This window comes from Aplysia californica, unplaced genomic scaffold (genome assembly GCF_000002075.1).
Source record: "Aplysia californica isolate F4 #8 unplaced genomic scaffold, AplCal3.0 scaffold00089, whole genome shotgun sequence".
In the NCBI taxonomy this organism is placed as follows: Eukaryota; Metazoa; Mollusca; class Gastropoda; order Aplysiida; family Aplysiidae; genus Aplysia; species Aplysia californica.
Window position 1 is genome coordinate 1250232 of NW_004797359.1, and position 16910 is coordinate 1267141.

At 38.8% G+C, this 16910-nt stretch overlaps 1 protein-coding gene across 2 annotated transcripts in view; it reads right to left on the bottom strand.

Annotated features, from left to right (window-relative positions):
• LOC101850946 (paired amphipathic helix protein Sin3a) overlaps nt 1–16470 on the bottom strand; it is a 36043-nt gene extending 19573 nt beyond the window's left edge. The window contains exons 1-7 of one of the 2 annotated variants that reach the window (XM_013080504.2): nt 16416–16470; nt 12618–12662; nt 10850–10968; nt 6288–6441; nt 3842–3955; nt 3125–3201; nt 408–588 (exon numbers count right to left, since the gene is read on the bottom strand). In XM_013080504.2, the coding sequence (XP_012935958.1) occupies nt 408–588; nt 3125–3201; nt 3842–3955; nt 6288–6441; nt 10850–10968; nt 12618–12662; nt 16416–16451 (726 nt within the window). In that variant the 5' untranslated portion in view covers nt 16452–16470. The remainder of the gene's footprint in view (nt 1–407; nt 589–3124; nt 3202–3841; nt 3956–6287; nt 6442–10849; nt 10969–12617; nt 12663–16415) is intronic. The other variant, XM_013080505.2, reaches the window with a different exon arrangement.
• Between the last annotated feature and the right edge of the window lie 440 nt (nt 16471–16910).

A 16910-nucleotide genomic window follows, 5' to 3' on the forward strand; every position in this document is an offset into this window, starting at 1 on the left:
AAGCAGATATAGAAGTATGATACTTAAATGTAGTTATAATAACTTGAGAATTTATTTACAGTTAGAAATGAAACATTTAAACTATGAAAAATAACAAAATTAAACATATATATTTTACTACCTTCAACTGCAGAATTTCAAGAATGACTTACGAGAAAATTTCTGACTTTTTAAAAGTGAAGGTGCCCTAAGTGAAAGAAAATGACTGAAAAATCTGATAACTTGCAGTGGAATCAGGCCGATACTTTTGGGATGTACCTGAACAGGATTTTTTGGGTAGAATCTGGCAACTACCAGTATGAGACTTAGTAGACAGATTTTACTTACATTTATCAAGGCAAATACAAACAAACATATTAAGCACTATTCACAAACAGTCACTCTATTGTGAAAGCAAGCAATAGTACCTGAGACTGAGCGAGTGCAGCAATAGACATGACTTGCTTTCCTGGTTGATGCACATTAATGGTCTCACACTGAACCTCTATTTTGTAGCCTGGGGGCAGGAAAGTGTTGAACCCAACAATGAGGTCAGGATGGCCCTTGAACAAGTTGGACACTCGGTTGATCACTCCTGGAGTGTCGATACTGGGGAATCGACCAGAATATCTTTAACCGAAAAAATACATAAAAATATGTCTACTAAAACAAATGTCAGTGATGTGTCAAGTTACAGTTATATTAACTTTGGTACAAAAGTTCAATATTTCCATTTTGTACTGAAACAAACTTCCAGTTAGAGAAAATTCATTTATTTACCCACAAAGATTCATTGTAAACAGAAGACATCACTGAACTGAAACAAACATAAAAGACAAGTAACATTTATAAAGAATCTAAACCATTTAACAATTCTTCGAACAGCTGACGTTGAAAAGTAATGAAAATTCTGCTGGGGGCCACAGAAAGTACTGTTTCCATAAAAATATGGAAGATTAGAAGCACTGATTTAATTACAGAATGATTAAAAAAGAATGAATCTGTTTTATGAGGCATTCAAACTTGCCACTCTATGAAATTAAAAAATCAGGATTTCAGAGTAAAAAAAATCAGGACAAAGCTTGTTTTGAAAGTTTGAAAGTAACAGCAGAACTATGAATAATCATTTGTATGTCGCAATTGAAACTTATCACGCCATCATTGGAGAATTCTGAGTGAAAACAAAAAAATTATAGAAGATCTTGAGAATGGTTGGAATGCCAAATCAATACTACTTCATTATACTTGAAATAACATGTGTGAGCAAAAGTTCCAACACAACTTGGGGCAGCCAACCACTAAGTCCTCATCAAGGTTTTGGAAAATAATGCTCAGAGTTCCTGCTGACAAAAAGTTTAACGGGTGTTTCCCGCAACGGAGAAGAAGGCAGAATAAGTTTTTAGAAAAATCCGGCGTGACAGATGGAACCAAAAAGTCGAGATACAGTGATCGATATAGGGAAAATCCGGATGCTTGAGATTTGGGGCAAAAAATCGGGATAGTGGAAGGTCTGTTTCAGTGCTTCCAACAGCTGAAGCTGAAAAGTAAGGAAAATTCTGTCGGGGGTCTCGGGCCGCTAAGGCCCCCATCAGGGTCCAGGGACAGCCCCCGAAGAAATTGTGCCTTTAGAAAACTGAAAATGGCATTTGCGAGCCTGTTTGAAGAGATTGCCAACAACCCATAACACCTATTTTTTCACGAAGATTTCGTCCCGTTTCATTTCTCCACATGCAAATCTTTCAAATGCTGGCAATGTTTTAAAAGTAGGTACCCCTTGCCATTGCTACAATAATTTAATTAATTTGTCATCGCACCATTGACAGAAAGCAAACCTGGGAATAAAGAATAGACATGTACCCTGACACAAGCATAGATTACCCAGCGTATTCCCAAATTTTCCTCCATTTTCGCGCTTGAATTTCGAATGTCGCAACCTCGGAACACCACTTCGAATTATTCTTGACTTTTGTAGTTTTAGCATAAATGTCTTTCATCGCGGTCTTTATATCACGCTGCCGTAGAATCATTGCACTGACAATTCCACTAGAACGAGACATATTTGCAAAATTGTTTCTTTCTGATAGTGATTTTCTGACTAAAATTCCAAGTCAATTTATATGATCAACATGCAGATTTTCCAACCATAGCCAGGGTAACAATCCGAATAAAGACAGAGAGAATGAGGGACAGAAAAAAGGAGGAAACTGGTACAAAAAGTTCGCTACCACAGATAGCCAGATTTAGATCAATTCGCAAGTAAATTGTATTGCCGATCATCCCGCAATTAATGCATAGTGAGATAATGGCTGACTGCAGCAAAAGTGCAATATGGCAGGTTTCATTAAAATCAACTTATCGTAGAAAGAATTACTGTAAATATCCGTAACTTATACAAGACGATATGAAGGCAAGTACAGATCCTTTGCCTCGGAATTTTGGTAGCCCAACGCTGTCTCAAATTTTTTTACGGACCGAGTTGATAACGATAGGAGAGCACGTACGGAATTGTCATTGGAAGCACTGTGTTTAACAACTTCATTTTTTAACAAGACGGAGCACCACTCCATTGGCATGTGATAGTTTGAGCATTTTTAAATGAAAAAGTGCCTCAGAATGGACTGGTAGGAAAACAGTCCCAAGACTGTGCTCTCTGTGCTTGGCCCGCCAGATCCCCAAACTTCACTTTGTGTAATTTTTTCCATGTGGGGACATAAAAGGTCGCGTTTATGTCCCACCGTTACCCACTATTCTCCATGACCTTAGATATCAAATGACAGCAATCAACTCAGCGGACCGTGATATGTTGAAATGCATTTGGGATGAATTCTCTTTTTGCATTGATGTTGCCTGTGCTCCTGGTGATGGCCACATTGAACACTCCTAAGATATGAAATAAAATTTGATTGCAAGTACATCACTTTGACTGAGCTTGAGTTTTCTGCTTTTCCTTATTAAAATATTGTGTATTGAAATCGGTCATTCTTTTTTAATCATTCTGTAATTTTCATTTGTCAGTACATCTTTCTCTAGTAACACCCCCATCCCCCTCTATTTTATCTACATCATCCCCAGATATAACTTAAATATAAAAACAAAAAAACATTGTTCATTTTCAGAGATGCAAAAAATGTAAGTGAAACCTTACGTTTGGGACTTGAACTCTTTCATGATGTCGAGGAAGTCATTGTAAACTTGAGGCTGATTTCCAAACTGTAGCTTGACCTTGTAAAAAAGAGTGAAGGCACTATATTGAATTGGAGACACTTAAGCTTTACAAACAACAAAATACATGGTTCTAAACTTACTTCTAGAATATGTCCAGGTCAAGCTAGGCGAGTCAGGAACAAAGACAGCCAGTTTACTAGGAAGCGATAAGGACTACAGGAATAGGGCAGTAAACTGGCAGTTTTTGTGCAACTAGAAAGAAAAATTTATTCGGAAATCGACCTATATTTTGTTTCCCTTTCCAACCCAAAATCGATTATAACAACAATAGCATCTAAAAGGGCTATTTGAATAGGCGTAATCACTCATAGTGACTTATCAATTTGTGAGAGGGGGCTATTCATGTATTCATAACACTTTTTTATAGAAAGTTTGTTGGCGTTATAAAAGATAGGGCACTATTTCCATTATCGTTCAACACAATCCCACGGCATCCACCGCAATAACACACATTTCCAGGACTTCATGCAGCACATGCTCTGACTGCCAAGTGACCTGGTGCCCCCCAGGGATGGCCGTTAAAGAAGTTGGTCTGACCAGTAGATTAGAGCTGCATCTCTGTAATCATGCTGATTTTAACTAGTTTAAAAAGCTACAGAGAAACACAAATTTTCCAAATAAAAGAAGGCATTTGTACCTGATCCAGATAAGATAAAGCATCCTCCACTTTCAGTCTCTGAAACTGTTGCTGTTGCTGCTGCTGTTGCTGTTGTTGCTGCTGACCTCCAGCCATTGTTGGTCCAGGTATAGCCTGATTTTCATCAAATAAGAATCTGAGATGAAGGGGAAAATACTGCAGAAGCAGCTGCTTATTGTTAAATCTCTGCGCGTTATATAAATCTTTTCACCCAGGATATACTCATTTTCCAACTCTCCAACAAGTTTTGCATCCAGACCTGCCAAACACTCTATGACCTAAGACACTCAAAAAACCTGAGTTAGGTTTTTTTAAAAATCAGTCTCCAATGCCCCAGTAAATTAACACTACATAAAGAATCAACTCTGGCAAATAAATGTGTATTTAGACCTGCATGTGAGCCTCAACCAGATTGTCTGAAAATTTTGCGCAACCCCCCCCCCCCCCCCCCCCAAAAAAAAAGCCTTTGTGGGTGTCATAAGGAAGGACATCCGAGTAACGAGCGACCACCCCAACAAACACTTGTAATAAAGAAGAGACCTAACCCTAACCCTACCCCCAAAAAGAACCTGCAGCGGGCCTCATGTAAAAAGGCCAAAACAAGTCCTAAATTTAAAAAAAAAAAAAATTTAAAAAAACACACTCCAAAACAAACAAGGAGAATATAATCTAGATCTAGATCTATATATGGCTTACATACATTGCTATAGGGTTTGATACAATAACACAATAGAATTGGAATATCATATATGAATACTCTATATAGTTCTAGATCTAGCAATCTAAATAAAACTAGATCTAGATCTAGATCTTGTAGAACAAGTGAATAGGAATAGGCCTTGAACTAGAAATCTGCATCCGATTCCAAACAGAGGGACCCAGCTGAGTCTAGATTCTAGATTTAAATAAATAAATAATTCATGCACCTGATGAAGTGCTTATTTTTACCAATATTAATATTACAGCACAACCTATGATAGGGTTTGACACAATAGAATTGGAATATGAATCCTCCATTGAGGTCTATAATGATCTATATAAATCTAGATCTAGATCTAGATCTAGATTCTATTAGAGCAAGAGAGTCGGACTTGGATGAATCCACACGATCTGAACAATTGAATTAGTCAACAAACGAAATTCAAAATGGCCGCTCGAGCACGAAACTGAAAGTACAGTAGGCCTAGATAATTTAAGTTGTCCTTTTTCGTATTCGCTTTTCTACTTAGGTTCCGACAATTATGTCGGAAACGCCGACGTCGGCAGTCGGCGGTGCGCGCGTCGGCGGTCGGCACGAAAACGAACGTGCCGACGAAGCCGACGGGAGAAAAAGGGGTCGCTGGCAGTCGGCCAAGGCTCGCACTACGCACATTGACTGATACAGCCGGGCCTAGCGATAGCATCGGCCGGTTCGCGGGTCAGGTCGCGATTGTCGGATTTCAGACGATTGTCGGCAAACATGCAGGTCTATGTATTGTAAATACACACAAATAAAAATGTGTATTATCACATCATTTACAATAATCACATACGAATATAACCTGACAGAAATAGAATTCAAGAGGTGGAAAAAAAAAAAAAGGACTTTCTGCAAATCTGATTGGGGTTCTTTAATGGCGGGAATAAAAAACAACAAAGCCTGAGGGATCTGATTTTAATGGCAGGTCTGTGTATCACAAAAAGACATCGGAGTAAAAAAAAGGAAGAAAAATGAGGCTATTCCTGGAAGCAGAGAATAAGTTTATTTTTAACTCTGCTCTAATGAAAAGCATAAGGGGAAACCACAACCGTTACCACGTAACTCGCACTGTATTTCAAGAACTTTGGTTTCATTCAGTAAGACACCCTGACATCACCAACATAGTAAAACAACATAGGCAAAACGATACACACCTTGCGAATGTTATGCAGTTTTGCTCAGACTTCAAGTAATTCAAAACTTTAAATTTTAATGAGAAAGTTTTACGCCACTTGCAACACAATAAGGTTATATAAATGTCAAAGCTCACAGGTGTTACAAGAGAGTAATAAACACAAAAAAGAGGAGAGATAAGGATGATAGATGTTTGATGGGAAAGAAGGAGCAAACCACACAAAAGCCTGTCTCTGTTCGGGGTGATCTTCTCCAGCTTCAGTCAGCAATGACCATATGCCCGAGATCTGCCTCCTGATGTCGCTCACTGGTGGATCTGGGCCTTCGACTTTTTTTCTCTGGGGGTTCTTTTTAAGGCTTTGTCATGTCACTTTGTGGGTTGGCTTCCTGAGTGTGTGTCCACTCCATTACCATCTTTTTAAAAAAATCTCATGGCTGTTGTGGCAGTTGTTTAGTTTATTACTTTTAAACCCCAGATCAGAGACAGATGTAGGCAGAAATAATCCTTAAATAACTATGCCTTCAACTAAACTAGTGCAAAACATGATATTTCTTAAATGACTTAATATTCACCGGATTGGTTGGTATGTTAGGCTGATGTCCAGGACCTATTGGAGTGTGAAGAGCTTGAGATGTTGCCCCAGTGGACCCTGGGACACCCAGTCCTACAGCCGGGTGAGAAAGAGATGCTGGAACTGGGCCATGGTGGCTTGTTGGCTGATTCAATCTGTAGGGATGATACCGACTAATAATTTAAAAACAAGCTATGTTTACATTGCCCTTAAGCAGAAAAACAAGGAAAATACAGTCGAACCTGTGTAAGACGGAATCGCAAGGGAGCCAGAAAAAAATTCAGTCTTAGACATTTTCCGTCTTAGACAGGGGAATTTAGGGGGAGATGGAGGGGGGTGGAGGGGGTGGTTCAAAGGCCCAGCCAGTGGGATCAAGGATCGCTTGTCCGATCGGAAAGCAGTGATCAAAACTGCACACCTCTCAATTGCTATCCTGTCTGATAATGACATGCATCAGTCTTACTTATCCAATTACCACCAGTGCTTGTCTTTCATAGGACCACTGTTTGACCTATTAAAAACAGAAACGTTTGACATCATTCTCCTTTGCTTCCACCCCTAGCCCCACCCACCAATGCCACCCCTCACTGCCATCATGTAACAATGATTCGAGGAACTCTTTTCTCGACTGGCCGTACGATCAGTGCGGTAGGCATTGGTCAATCTAATTTCACACCTCTGGCTTCTGGCTACCAAGGAAAGTTTCCGTAGTGGCTCGCTACTCAAGCACTCTCACGGGCAGTCATGAGATTTCACACCCACACTACTCTGACCATCTACATCGCTCAGGACTCACATGATGGGGTAACATCAACCCCTAAATTGCACCCCTACTCCCCTTCCTCACTCAGCGGCATGGCCATAGCGTTAAGTTTAGAGCCGGTGGAACCAAACTTGCAAGTTTTGTTTCAAATCAGGGCTGAGCGGGCAAAGCATTTTCCGTCTTAGACAGGTGAAACCTTCGGAAGGGAGCGGATTTTTCTTTCCATTTCCGCTTTGGACAGATTTCCGTTTTATACAGGTAATTAAAGAGGAATATATCAAGGGGGGAGCGGGGAGATTCCGTTATGACAGGTTTCCGTCAAGGCAGGTTCGACTGTACATAGAAAAACAAGGAGAATACATTACTATTCCCTTTGCCACAATCTCTAAACTTTGCTCAAATTCAAAATGCAGATTCTAATCATTAGCTTTATCCATAAACTATGCCCCCCCACAAAAAAACCCAAACCTCTAAACTACTCAAGTAGCACACCAACCTGGTTTACTTAACACCTACTGAACCAGCCTCCCACTCGACTTTCACTTCCCCAGGACTGGAGCTTCATCTCAAAAAACAGAAGTCATGAAGGTCAGCAGAAACCCAGGGACACTCAACATCCTTATTGACGGAATGCAACTCCAACAAGTAGAGGAAGTTAAAAATATATAGGAAGCATCTTCACACAAGATGGACAAAGAAATAGAAACAAGAACTGAGAAGGCAAATGCAGTGACCTACCAGCTAGCACCCCTGCTCTGTCACAAGAACATCCCAACCAAAGTGAAATCCCAGCTCATCAATATCATCTTCATACAATCATTAACATACCAGTGCCAAACACAGTCTTTTAACGAGGCACAATCACAAGAAAGAAAAATCAATGCCTGCGAAATGAGGTGTCTCCGCAAAACCAACGTCACCAGAAGAGACCACATAAGAAATGAAACTATACGTCTACAAACTGGAATACCACCAGAAATAAAATTCATAGAGTGTCAAAGAGTCAAATGGCTAGGACATCTAACCAGAATGCTCCAGAAACAACTAGCGGCTAGAGCTTAAAACACCCGAGAATCCCGCTTCAAATCAAGAGGGAGACCAAGAAAGACCTGGCTGGACGGGGTTAAATAGGACCTGGAACAAAATAACATATCTATCAGACGCTACACACCTAGCACAGGACCGAAACCTGCACCTCCCCTCGACATCTTAAGGATACCAGAGGAAAGAAAAAGTAAAAGTAAGTAAGGACTGGATAGGTTACTTTAATATCAATAACTCTACATCTAGTAAAATTATAGATGTGAAACTTCACCAAACTAGGATAAGTTTACCTATGCCATATATTCATTGATAAAATATTTGGGTTTTAATCATTTAGGAGTAATCAATTATGTCATTTAGTAAGCGTTTGTCCAGAGTCCATTCTTGACAGGGACAAAATATTAGATCTTGATCCAGGGCTCCCCTTTTCAGGCCAACTTAGGAGGTTCCTTCACCCTTTGGGTTACTATCTTAAGGGGTATTTAAACCCTTGTTTTAGAAACTTAAAGGGTAAAAGTAAATATATCATAATTTTATTGTAACATTTTTTGCTTGTAAACATTTAACTCACACGCACATTCACACAGACACACACAGAGTGACAATGACTTTTATAATTGAATGCGAACAATTTTTAATTAACTTAAGAAATAAATGAGTAATATTGACTAGAATTAGAGTTGTGTCCATTTGGGGGGGGGGAGAGTGGTGGTGGTTGAGCAGTTGGGCCTATCAAAAATAAAATAAAGTTGACAAACCAAAAGGAGTCAATTCCGACTGTAATGCACCTAGAAAAAATATAGGCCTGCCACTCTATGAAATCTTTAAGTCAGGATCTCAGTGGGGAAAAAATTGTGACTTGGGGAAAAAAAATCGAGATCAAAGACAAATCACCCAGGTCACTGCCAAGCTGACTTAAAAAATTCCCAGGGGTGTCCATTATTATATCATCTAAATTACCTCTGTGCACGCGCGAGTGTGTGTGGTGTATGTGTGGGTGTGTGCCTGTGTGTCTGTGCCTGTGTGTTTTATCATTATTTTTTGTTAAATCCTGAAGTATCACGTCAAACTCCCCTAGTCCAAGTGTTTTACACGCGTCCCCACATCCGGATAAGTCCCGAAAGACGCTTCAACTGGTGCGCATGAACTTAAATTGACCACATCAACGGACGGTTCCTGACACACGCGGAACTCACACGCCGAAGTCCTGTCACGTGAAGCACGATTGAAAGTTTTACTGAAGGGTTTTGATGACGGGCCCGACTAACCAGAACTCGAACAAAGTTTACAAAGCATGTTTTGGCGAAAGTAGATCTTGAGAATGCCAAATCAATACTACTTCCATTATAGTTGAAATAACACGTGTGAGCACAGATCCAACACAACTTTTGGTGAATCAACTACAAAATTCGGCATAGACATTTTGGAAAATAGTGCTGACAAAAAGTTTAACGAGTGTTCCCCACGACATTAAAGAAGGCAGAGTAAAATTTTAGAAAAATCCGACGCTACCGACGGAACAAAATTTTTTTTTTTAAATCGGGGTACACGCAATCAAAATCGGGTAAATCGGGATGCTTGAGATTTAGAGCAGGGATGAGCGGCAGGTTTGGAAAGTAAACTGATTCATTATTCTTCAGAGCCATCCCAGGGTTCACATTTCAGTCTTTCCACACTTTCGATGGCGGACAATTCATGTTTACTAGTGTGTTAAAGAAGGATGGGGGTAATCTCACGGCAGGGGTAAACTCAACGCATGACACCGGCAAATATGAGCCACCAGAATGTGGACGGAGCGTCTGTGCTGAAGCCAGCCGGTGTTGCCGGAAACTGCGAACAGCTGATAAGTAAGTCGACTTCTGACACAGAAGGCGACTGTCGTGCATGTGTGTGGGTGTGTTGTCAAATCATTGACTCGGTTTCTGGATAGAGAAGGGGGAAAATGATGCTTGCCAGACGCACACCAACCAACGTTTCAAAGCGTGTTCAAACCCCCGACATGAAATTATAACGGGTAAAACTCACGCACAACCAAAACTTTAAGGGGGTAATCTGCGGGTTTGATGCGTAATATACGCACATTTGTGCGTAATGGGGAGCCTTGTTGATCAACATAGAGTTTCATTGCTCCTCAATCAAGGATAACTGGTTCCAGATCTATTTTTCATCACTTTGTTCTTGATCTAAAGAATCCTGATCTACATACATTATCAAGCCACTGTCTGAGTCAACCCTGTCTGTCTTTGCAAATTTCGTTGAGCACCTCAGGTTTGATGAAATGCCTTTTTAAACTCACTTTATCCCTTTCCATATTAAACTGCCAAGAATCAGAAGGAAAACATCAAAATGGAATTGACCGATGATTTAATGAAAACATGAATACTTTTGGGTACACATTGACAAGCTTTTATTTTGATGTCATTTAGCTCACAAGCATACTCGCCCCGTCGTCTTGGGGAAGCAGTCTGTTTTTGCAAGCATTTTCGTCTGTGGTCCCGTAGGTGTTAATGGCTTTCAGAATTGACTGCTTATTTAGTGATCAGTGGCAAAGGTGAAAGGTAAATATATTTTAGACCATTTTGTGAGACTTTATGCATCATTGTGCAAAATTTCAATAAGTAAATAATGATATGAAAGTGGGTGGTTTAATGAGTAAAACAACCCCCCCCCCCAAAAAAAAAAAAAAAAAAAACCCAACTTAAAAGACCAAATTCAGCAACTTTTCATTTAAAAATATCAATGAGAAACACACTTACTGATATCCTGGTATTGGAAAAGTCATGTTTGCTGGCAAGGTGCCTTCACCAACTTCCCCAAATCTTGGACCTCCAGGTGGAATCACCCTTGGGAATTGCTCATTCGTATTTATGCGGCGCTGAAAATTTAAAAAATTAAAAATTAAAAAATAAATCTAAACACAACTTGGATGTAAAAGTCTGCTGGTCTCAACTGTATTTACATACACCGCTGTTCATTAATTTTCAGTGCAACAACCATGTTATCTAAAATTGTAATCACTCACTAAACACCATTATTTTTTATTTCAGTTTATAAGCATCTTCAAGATTTCCCTTAACTTTTTTTTTTATATTAGAGGGTTTTACGGCACTCGCAACTGCATAAGGTCATATGAGCGCCAAGGGGTGGGTGTCAACAGAGAAGTCTTTACAGGGAATCAGACTTATTCTGCTCACCTCTCTAGCTTCAACAGCACAAGGTCTGCTTCGACTATCAAGGCACCCCGGAAATAGCAGGTCACAAGAGAGTGACAAACATACAAAAGAAGTAGAGGAAAATGACAATAGTAAGGATTAAGAAAGAAAAAGCAGCAGTTCCCTGTTGTAGATCAGGCACAGTTATGAGCGTGACATGAATCAGCCCATTTACTACAATTCTACTGTGCTTGAACGAGACATGTCCCCCCTTTGGGAATGGTCTAAAGACACTACAGTCAGTGGAACTGCCCCGGGGGGTTCCCTTAACTTTACAGGTTTTAATCATTTGATAAAGGAAACCAGGGCTTGTGGTGTAGCGGCTAAGTGCCTAGCAATTGCATCATGCAGGTGATCCGAGTTTGATTCCCGAGAGGGGATAAATTTCTATTGGGTATCTCGGTCTTTCTGCCAAGATGTTGTATCTCTCTCAGCCTGGGTGGGCCCTGACAGCAGAGATCAAATACCACATCCATAATGACCTAAAATTAGGGATGTAAAAACACCTACATTAAAAAGAAAGTTGAGAAAGGAACACCTCAGAGAACTTAATAATTTGGGAGAAAAAGTTCCAGGGCGACTGTCAAATTGACTTTAAAATGATTTTGTCAGGGGGGTGCATTCATTTTCCTGGGGCCCAAAATGACAACAGCGAGTGCTCACACACATTTAGGCCAGTGAAAAGGCAAGAACACTGTCAAAGCCATGTCTAGGTTTCTCAAAGTAGAGGAAACCGAACAAGAGCATGTACTCAGTCCCAAAGTTAGAAAGACTGAGGGAAGACCAGATACAGCGATGACAAAATTCGGCCCTCACTGTGTCATTTACAGATCATTGATTTTGAAAAGTTTTTTTTAAATAGCTAAGATATAATAAGAGTATTTTTCATACACAGGCACCATTTATAAGGACTCTGACTGCATACAAACACAAGGCCTCTTCCATTGCTCTTGATGCAGCCCAGAGCTCTAATAACAGATCGTTGTTCACACATGCCGAAATTCACACGAGGTCATCAGATCACATGTCATAAACACGAGGTTGAAATTCAGGTTCACCCTGAATACATTATCTAACTAATTGAAACTTTTAATTTTAAAAGCAATAGGAAATCATTTTGAATAGATGAATGGTTCGGTTTTCCAATCTGACAAAGAAACCATTTGCTAAACATACATGTTTCAACACCCCCCCCCCCTCCCACGCAAAAGGTCAATTGGGGGAGATAACTGCAACTATGTGTACAGTTAAAAACACCATGAGATACAATAAAACATGAATGTATAGCAATGACAATAAATAAGCAACAGACCTGAGGGTCATCAATTCGCCTCTGCATTTTCCACTGCGTTAATTTCTGAAAAGAGAAGAAAAAAATTTCATGTTAAAACATGACATATAAACATGTATACTTCTAAACAAATATGAAAGAAGGAAATTAACACAGAAACAGATTGTACTAAATGCAGTCATGTACTTTATTATAAGAGGGAGCGATGGTGGAGCGGTTAGGGCGCTCGTCTTCAAAGCGGGAAGTCCAGGTTCGAGCCTCGGTTCGGACACGCATTTTTTTCGCCCCCTCCTGCCCACCCAGCAGTAATGGGTACCTGACTTCGAGTTGGGGAAGTAAAGGCGGCATGGAAAGGAACTGGCCACCCTAGCACAATATGCCGAAGGCCCAGGAAGTTGTCTCACTAACAATAACAAGGCAATCCCCAATGTCCGGATCGGTGGCTGGAACAACTTTATTATAAGATAATCAGTACAAACAGCCACTTCTATTTCCTTTCTAGTGTAATTTTTATATTATAACACTGAGAAAGACAAGTACCTATTTATCGTGTGTGACCTGCTACATCTCTAACAGCACAAGAAAAAAAAAAAAACCCCAAACAATTTCTAAGTTTGTTCTGAAATTTGGAGTAATTTGAGACTAGTTTTGGTGTTGCCTCAATACATAAGTACATTACTTCATTACACCAGCTAATAGATGACAGTCCACAGTTCATTTAACACTTTATTTGCCTGCCTGTCTTGGCAAAATGTTCAATAGATCAGCATTATTATCTTTTTTTTTTAAAGACTTAATTTTCACTCTTTACTTCCTTTGTGACCTGTATGAGGTACGCAAAGGAGGCAAGTGGCTGCTGAGCCATACGGCACCTTGCCAAGCAAGAGGACCCTGATGACAGTAACGGACACTGATCGTCATTGTATTCGGTATACTTCTTCTATAACATCTCTGACATTTTGTTGTTTAAGCCATTTAGGGCCTACAATAAGCCTCACATGATTTAGCATCCGAAAGTTAAATGTTCACAAGAGGATGATTAACAAGAGAGTAAGGTCACTTTTTAATCAGCACAATATCAAATCCAAAAGAGCTTGAGAGCATATCGTTTAAAAGGACTTACCCCTCTCTCGACTCCCATTACGGATGGGATCGGCGGGTCAGCCCGACTCAGCCACTCAAAACAATTTCAGGCGACTGAGTACGGCGATCGGCCCGACCAGTCGTAAAGGGCACCCCGTATCACTCTCACTTTCAGTGACAGCCTGAACCACCAGATTTGTGAACATTTACTATTTTAATTTAGGTAGTCATTCGCACAGGGTGTGTGAATACTGTGTATGAAATTATATTCGCACATGGTATGTGAATACTACAAAATATTATTGGCACAGGGAGTTTCAAAAGAAGGGTGGAAATTAATTGGGCCTAGTCTAGATCTAACATTTCCTCATTTTTTTCCCTCATTGCATAGGGACAAAGATCATGTAGATTCGAGAGAGAGAGAGAGAGAGAGAGAGAGAGAGACAGAGAGAGAGAGAGAGAGAGAGACAGAGAGAGAGAGATGAGTGCTTGCATTAACCCTAAAACTGAAACAAGTATGATATTGTAGAGCATTTGCCAAAAGGTGGGATACCTGGGTGTGACAAATGAGGTCCAAAATCAACCTTATGTAATAATTCTTTAATCACCCATATTATATAGCCTAATGATTGCTCTTTCAGGCTCAGTAACTGCCAAAGCTGTATATGCAATGGTCTTGGTGTAATTCTGACTTGAATGACGGAAATAGCAAAAAGTTCGTTCATAACAATGATGACACAAATTTATGAATACTCAAAGTTCCTTTCTTCAGCTAGGCTGATTTTATATTTTGAGACATAGCAAATAACTTCCAAAAATACATAGAATTGACAATTTATAAAAATCTTTATTAATTTTTGATAAAATTACTTTTTTGTGTCATAATAGTTATGAACGAACAGTAAGTGACCAAAATACTATCAATTATATCAAGTTTCATGGACTAGAATTGTCTAAAATAACACTCTGGTCTAATTATAGTCAAGTGATAAATGAAAGACCATTGAACAGCTATTTTTAAACGCAAACTGGTCTTAGGGCATATTATGCACAAATTTAAAGTTCGTTCATAACCATTATGACACACTGTTTCGTTCATAACTATTATGACAAATTTTACTTTTGGCCCCTAAAATTTACTTATATATTGTTCTGTCTTTCACATAAAACGGTTTTCATTTATGAGGCTTTCCTTAAAATATGATAGATTCCTCTACGTAGGGAGAATTCAAAGTTTATTTCCTGAAAAACCCTTAGAATACCTTTAAAATGGTTCGTTCATAACAATTATGACAAACTTCAATTTTGACCTAAAAATTTACTCATTTTGATTAAAATCCACACCCATACATTTATGATAAAAATCAAAATATCAAAATGTATGCAAGGTCTATTCTGTCCTTTAGTTGAGTTAAAATTAAAAATACATCTCAAAACAACTGTAAATTACATGGAATAAGGTTTCGTTCATAACCATTTATGACACACTGTTTCGTTCATAACTATTATGACAAATTTTACTTTTGGCCCCTAAAATTTACTTATATATTGTTCTGTCTTTCACATAAAATGGTTTTCATTTATGAGGCTTTCCTTAAAATATGATAGATTCCTCTATGTAGGGAGAATTCAAGGTTTATTTCCTGAAAAACCCTTAGAATACCTTTAAAATGGTTCGTTCATAACAATTATGACAAACTTCAATTTTGACCTAAAAATTTACTCATTTTGATTAAAATCCACACCCATACATTTATGATAAAAATCAAAATATCAAAATGTATGCAAGGTCTATTCTGTCCTTTAGTTGAGTTAAAATTAAAAATACATCTCAAAACAACTGTAAATTACATGGAATAAGGTTTCGTTCATAACCATTTATGACACACTGTTTCGTTCATAACTATTATGACAAATTTTACTTTGGGCCCAAAAAATTAACTTATTGTTCTGTCATTCACATAAAATTGTTTTAATTTATGAGACTCTCCTCAAAATAAGGTTATATGTTGGAAGAATTCAAAGTTTAATCACTGGAAAACCCTTAGAATACCTTTCATTGTTCGTTCATAACTATTATGACAAATTTCAGTTTTGACCTAAAAATTAATATTTTGACCTGTCATTTACTTTAAAATTTTATATTAAATGAAAGTTTCCTCATAATATGTATCTGTGTACATGTTTTTAATGTTTATCAACTCTGGAAAGCCCTCAGAGTACAATATGTAGTTCGTTCATAACCATTACTACAAAAGTAAAATACTAATTAAAATCCAGACCCATACACTTATGGCAGGTTTCACAATTTATGCGCACTGGGGTGGTGAGATGTTTCAATGCCTATAAGTTTATGTTTTGTTGAAATAAACAATTTTTCAAACTGTGTTTGTGTTGTGTTTGCTTCAAATAAACTAGAAAACCATTAAAATTTGTTGATTTTTTTATTGTTCATTTTTTATGACTGATCTTAGGTTGTCTATCGTCACTTTTCAGAAGGACACCATTTCCCATTTTCTAGGTCTAGTCAGATAGCTCATCTGGATAAGGCCAAAAACTCTTATTTCCACAAAATTGCTGTGTAGAATTTGGAAAATAGCCTTGAAAAGTTTTTCAAACAGCAAATCTCAAGCCTGCATGTCCGTAGACCTAGGCTAGGGATCGATAATTGGGCAGTATTTTTATCACACCTGTCCATCTGAATTAGAATGATCTCAAAATGCCATCTAAACCTACCTTTCTATATGAAATCCGTGAAAAACTTGCCCTCATGTGAAACTAACACTTATTCTGAGCGTGTACGTCGAAAAAAGTTCGCTTTTTAGCACAGAATTCTACACTTATAGAAGCGGAACTCCCTCTTCGCGATCGCCGATTCGCTGTGAGGAATTGAAACTAAAACATGGCGGCCGGTTGAGGGCACCTTTGGCTGCGCCGCACAGCGAGGCTTCGCGTTGCTATACACGCTGATGCTAGTGGTAGGGCTTGGAAGACACTTTACATCAGTATTTTACAACTTTCTTCGAAGAGGAAATATAGTGAAATAGTCTAGTACATTTGTATTGCCAACAATATGTCATAATTGGCAATGTTACAATGTTTTTGTATTTGTATTGTTGGTTTGTTGGACTTTTTAAGGCCGGCACTATTTCTCTGAACGTTCGGGAAAATAAAGCTGGGCACTATTTCTCCGAACGTTCGGGAAAATAAAGCAAAGCTGGGCACTATTTC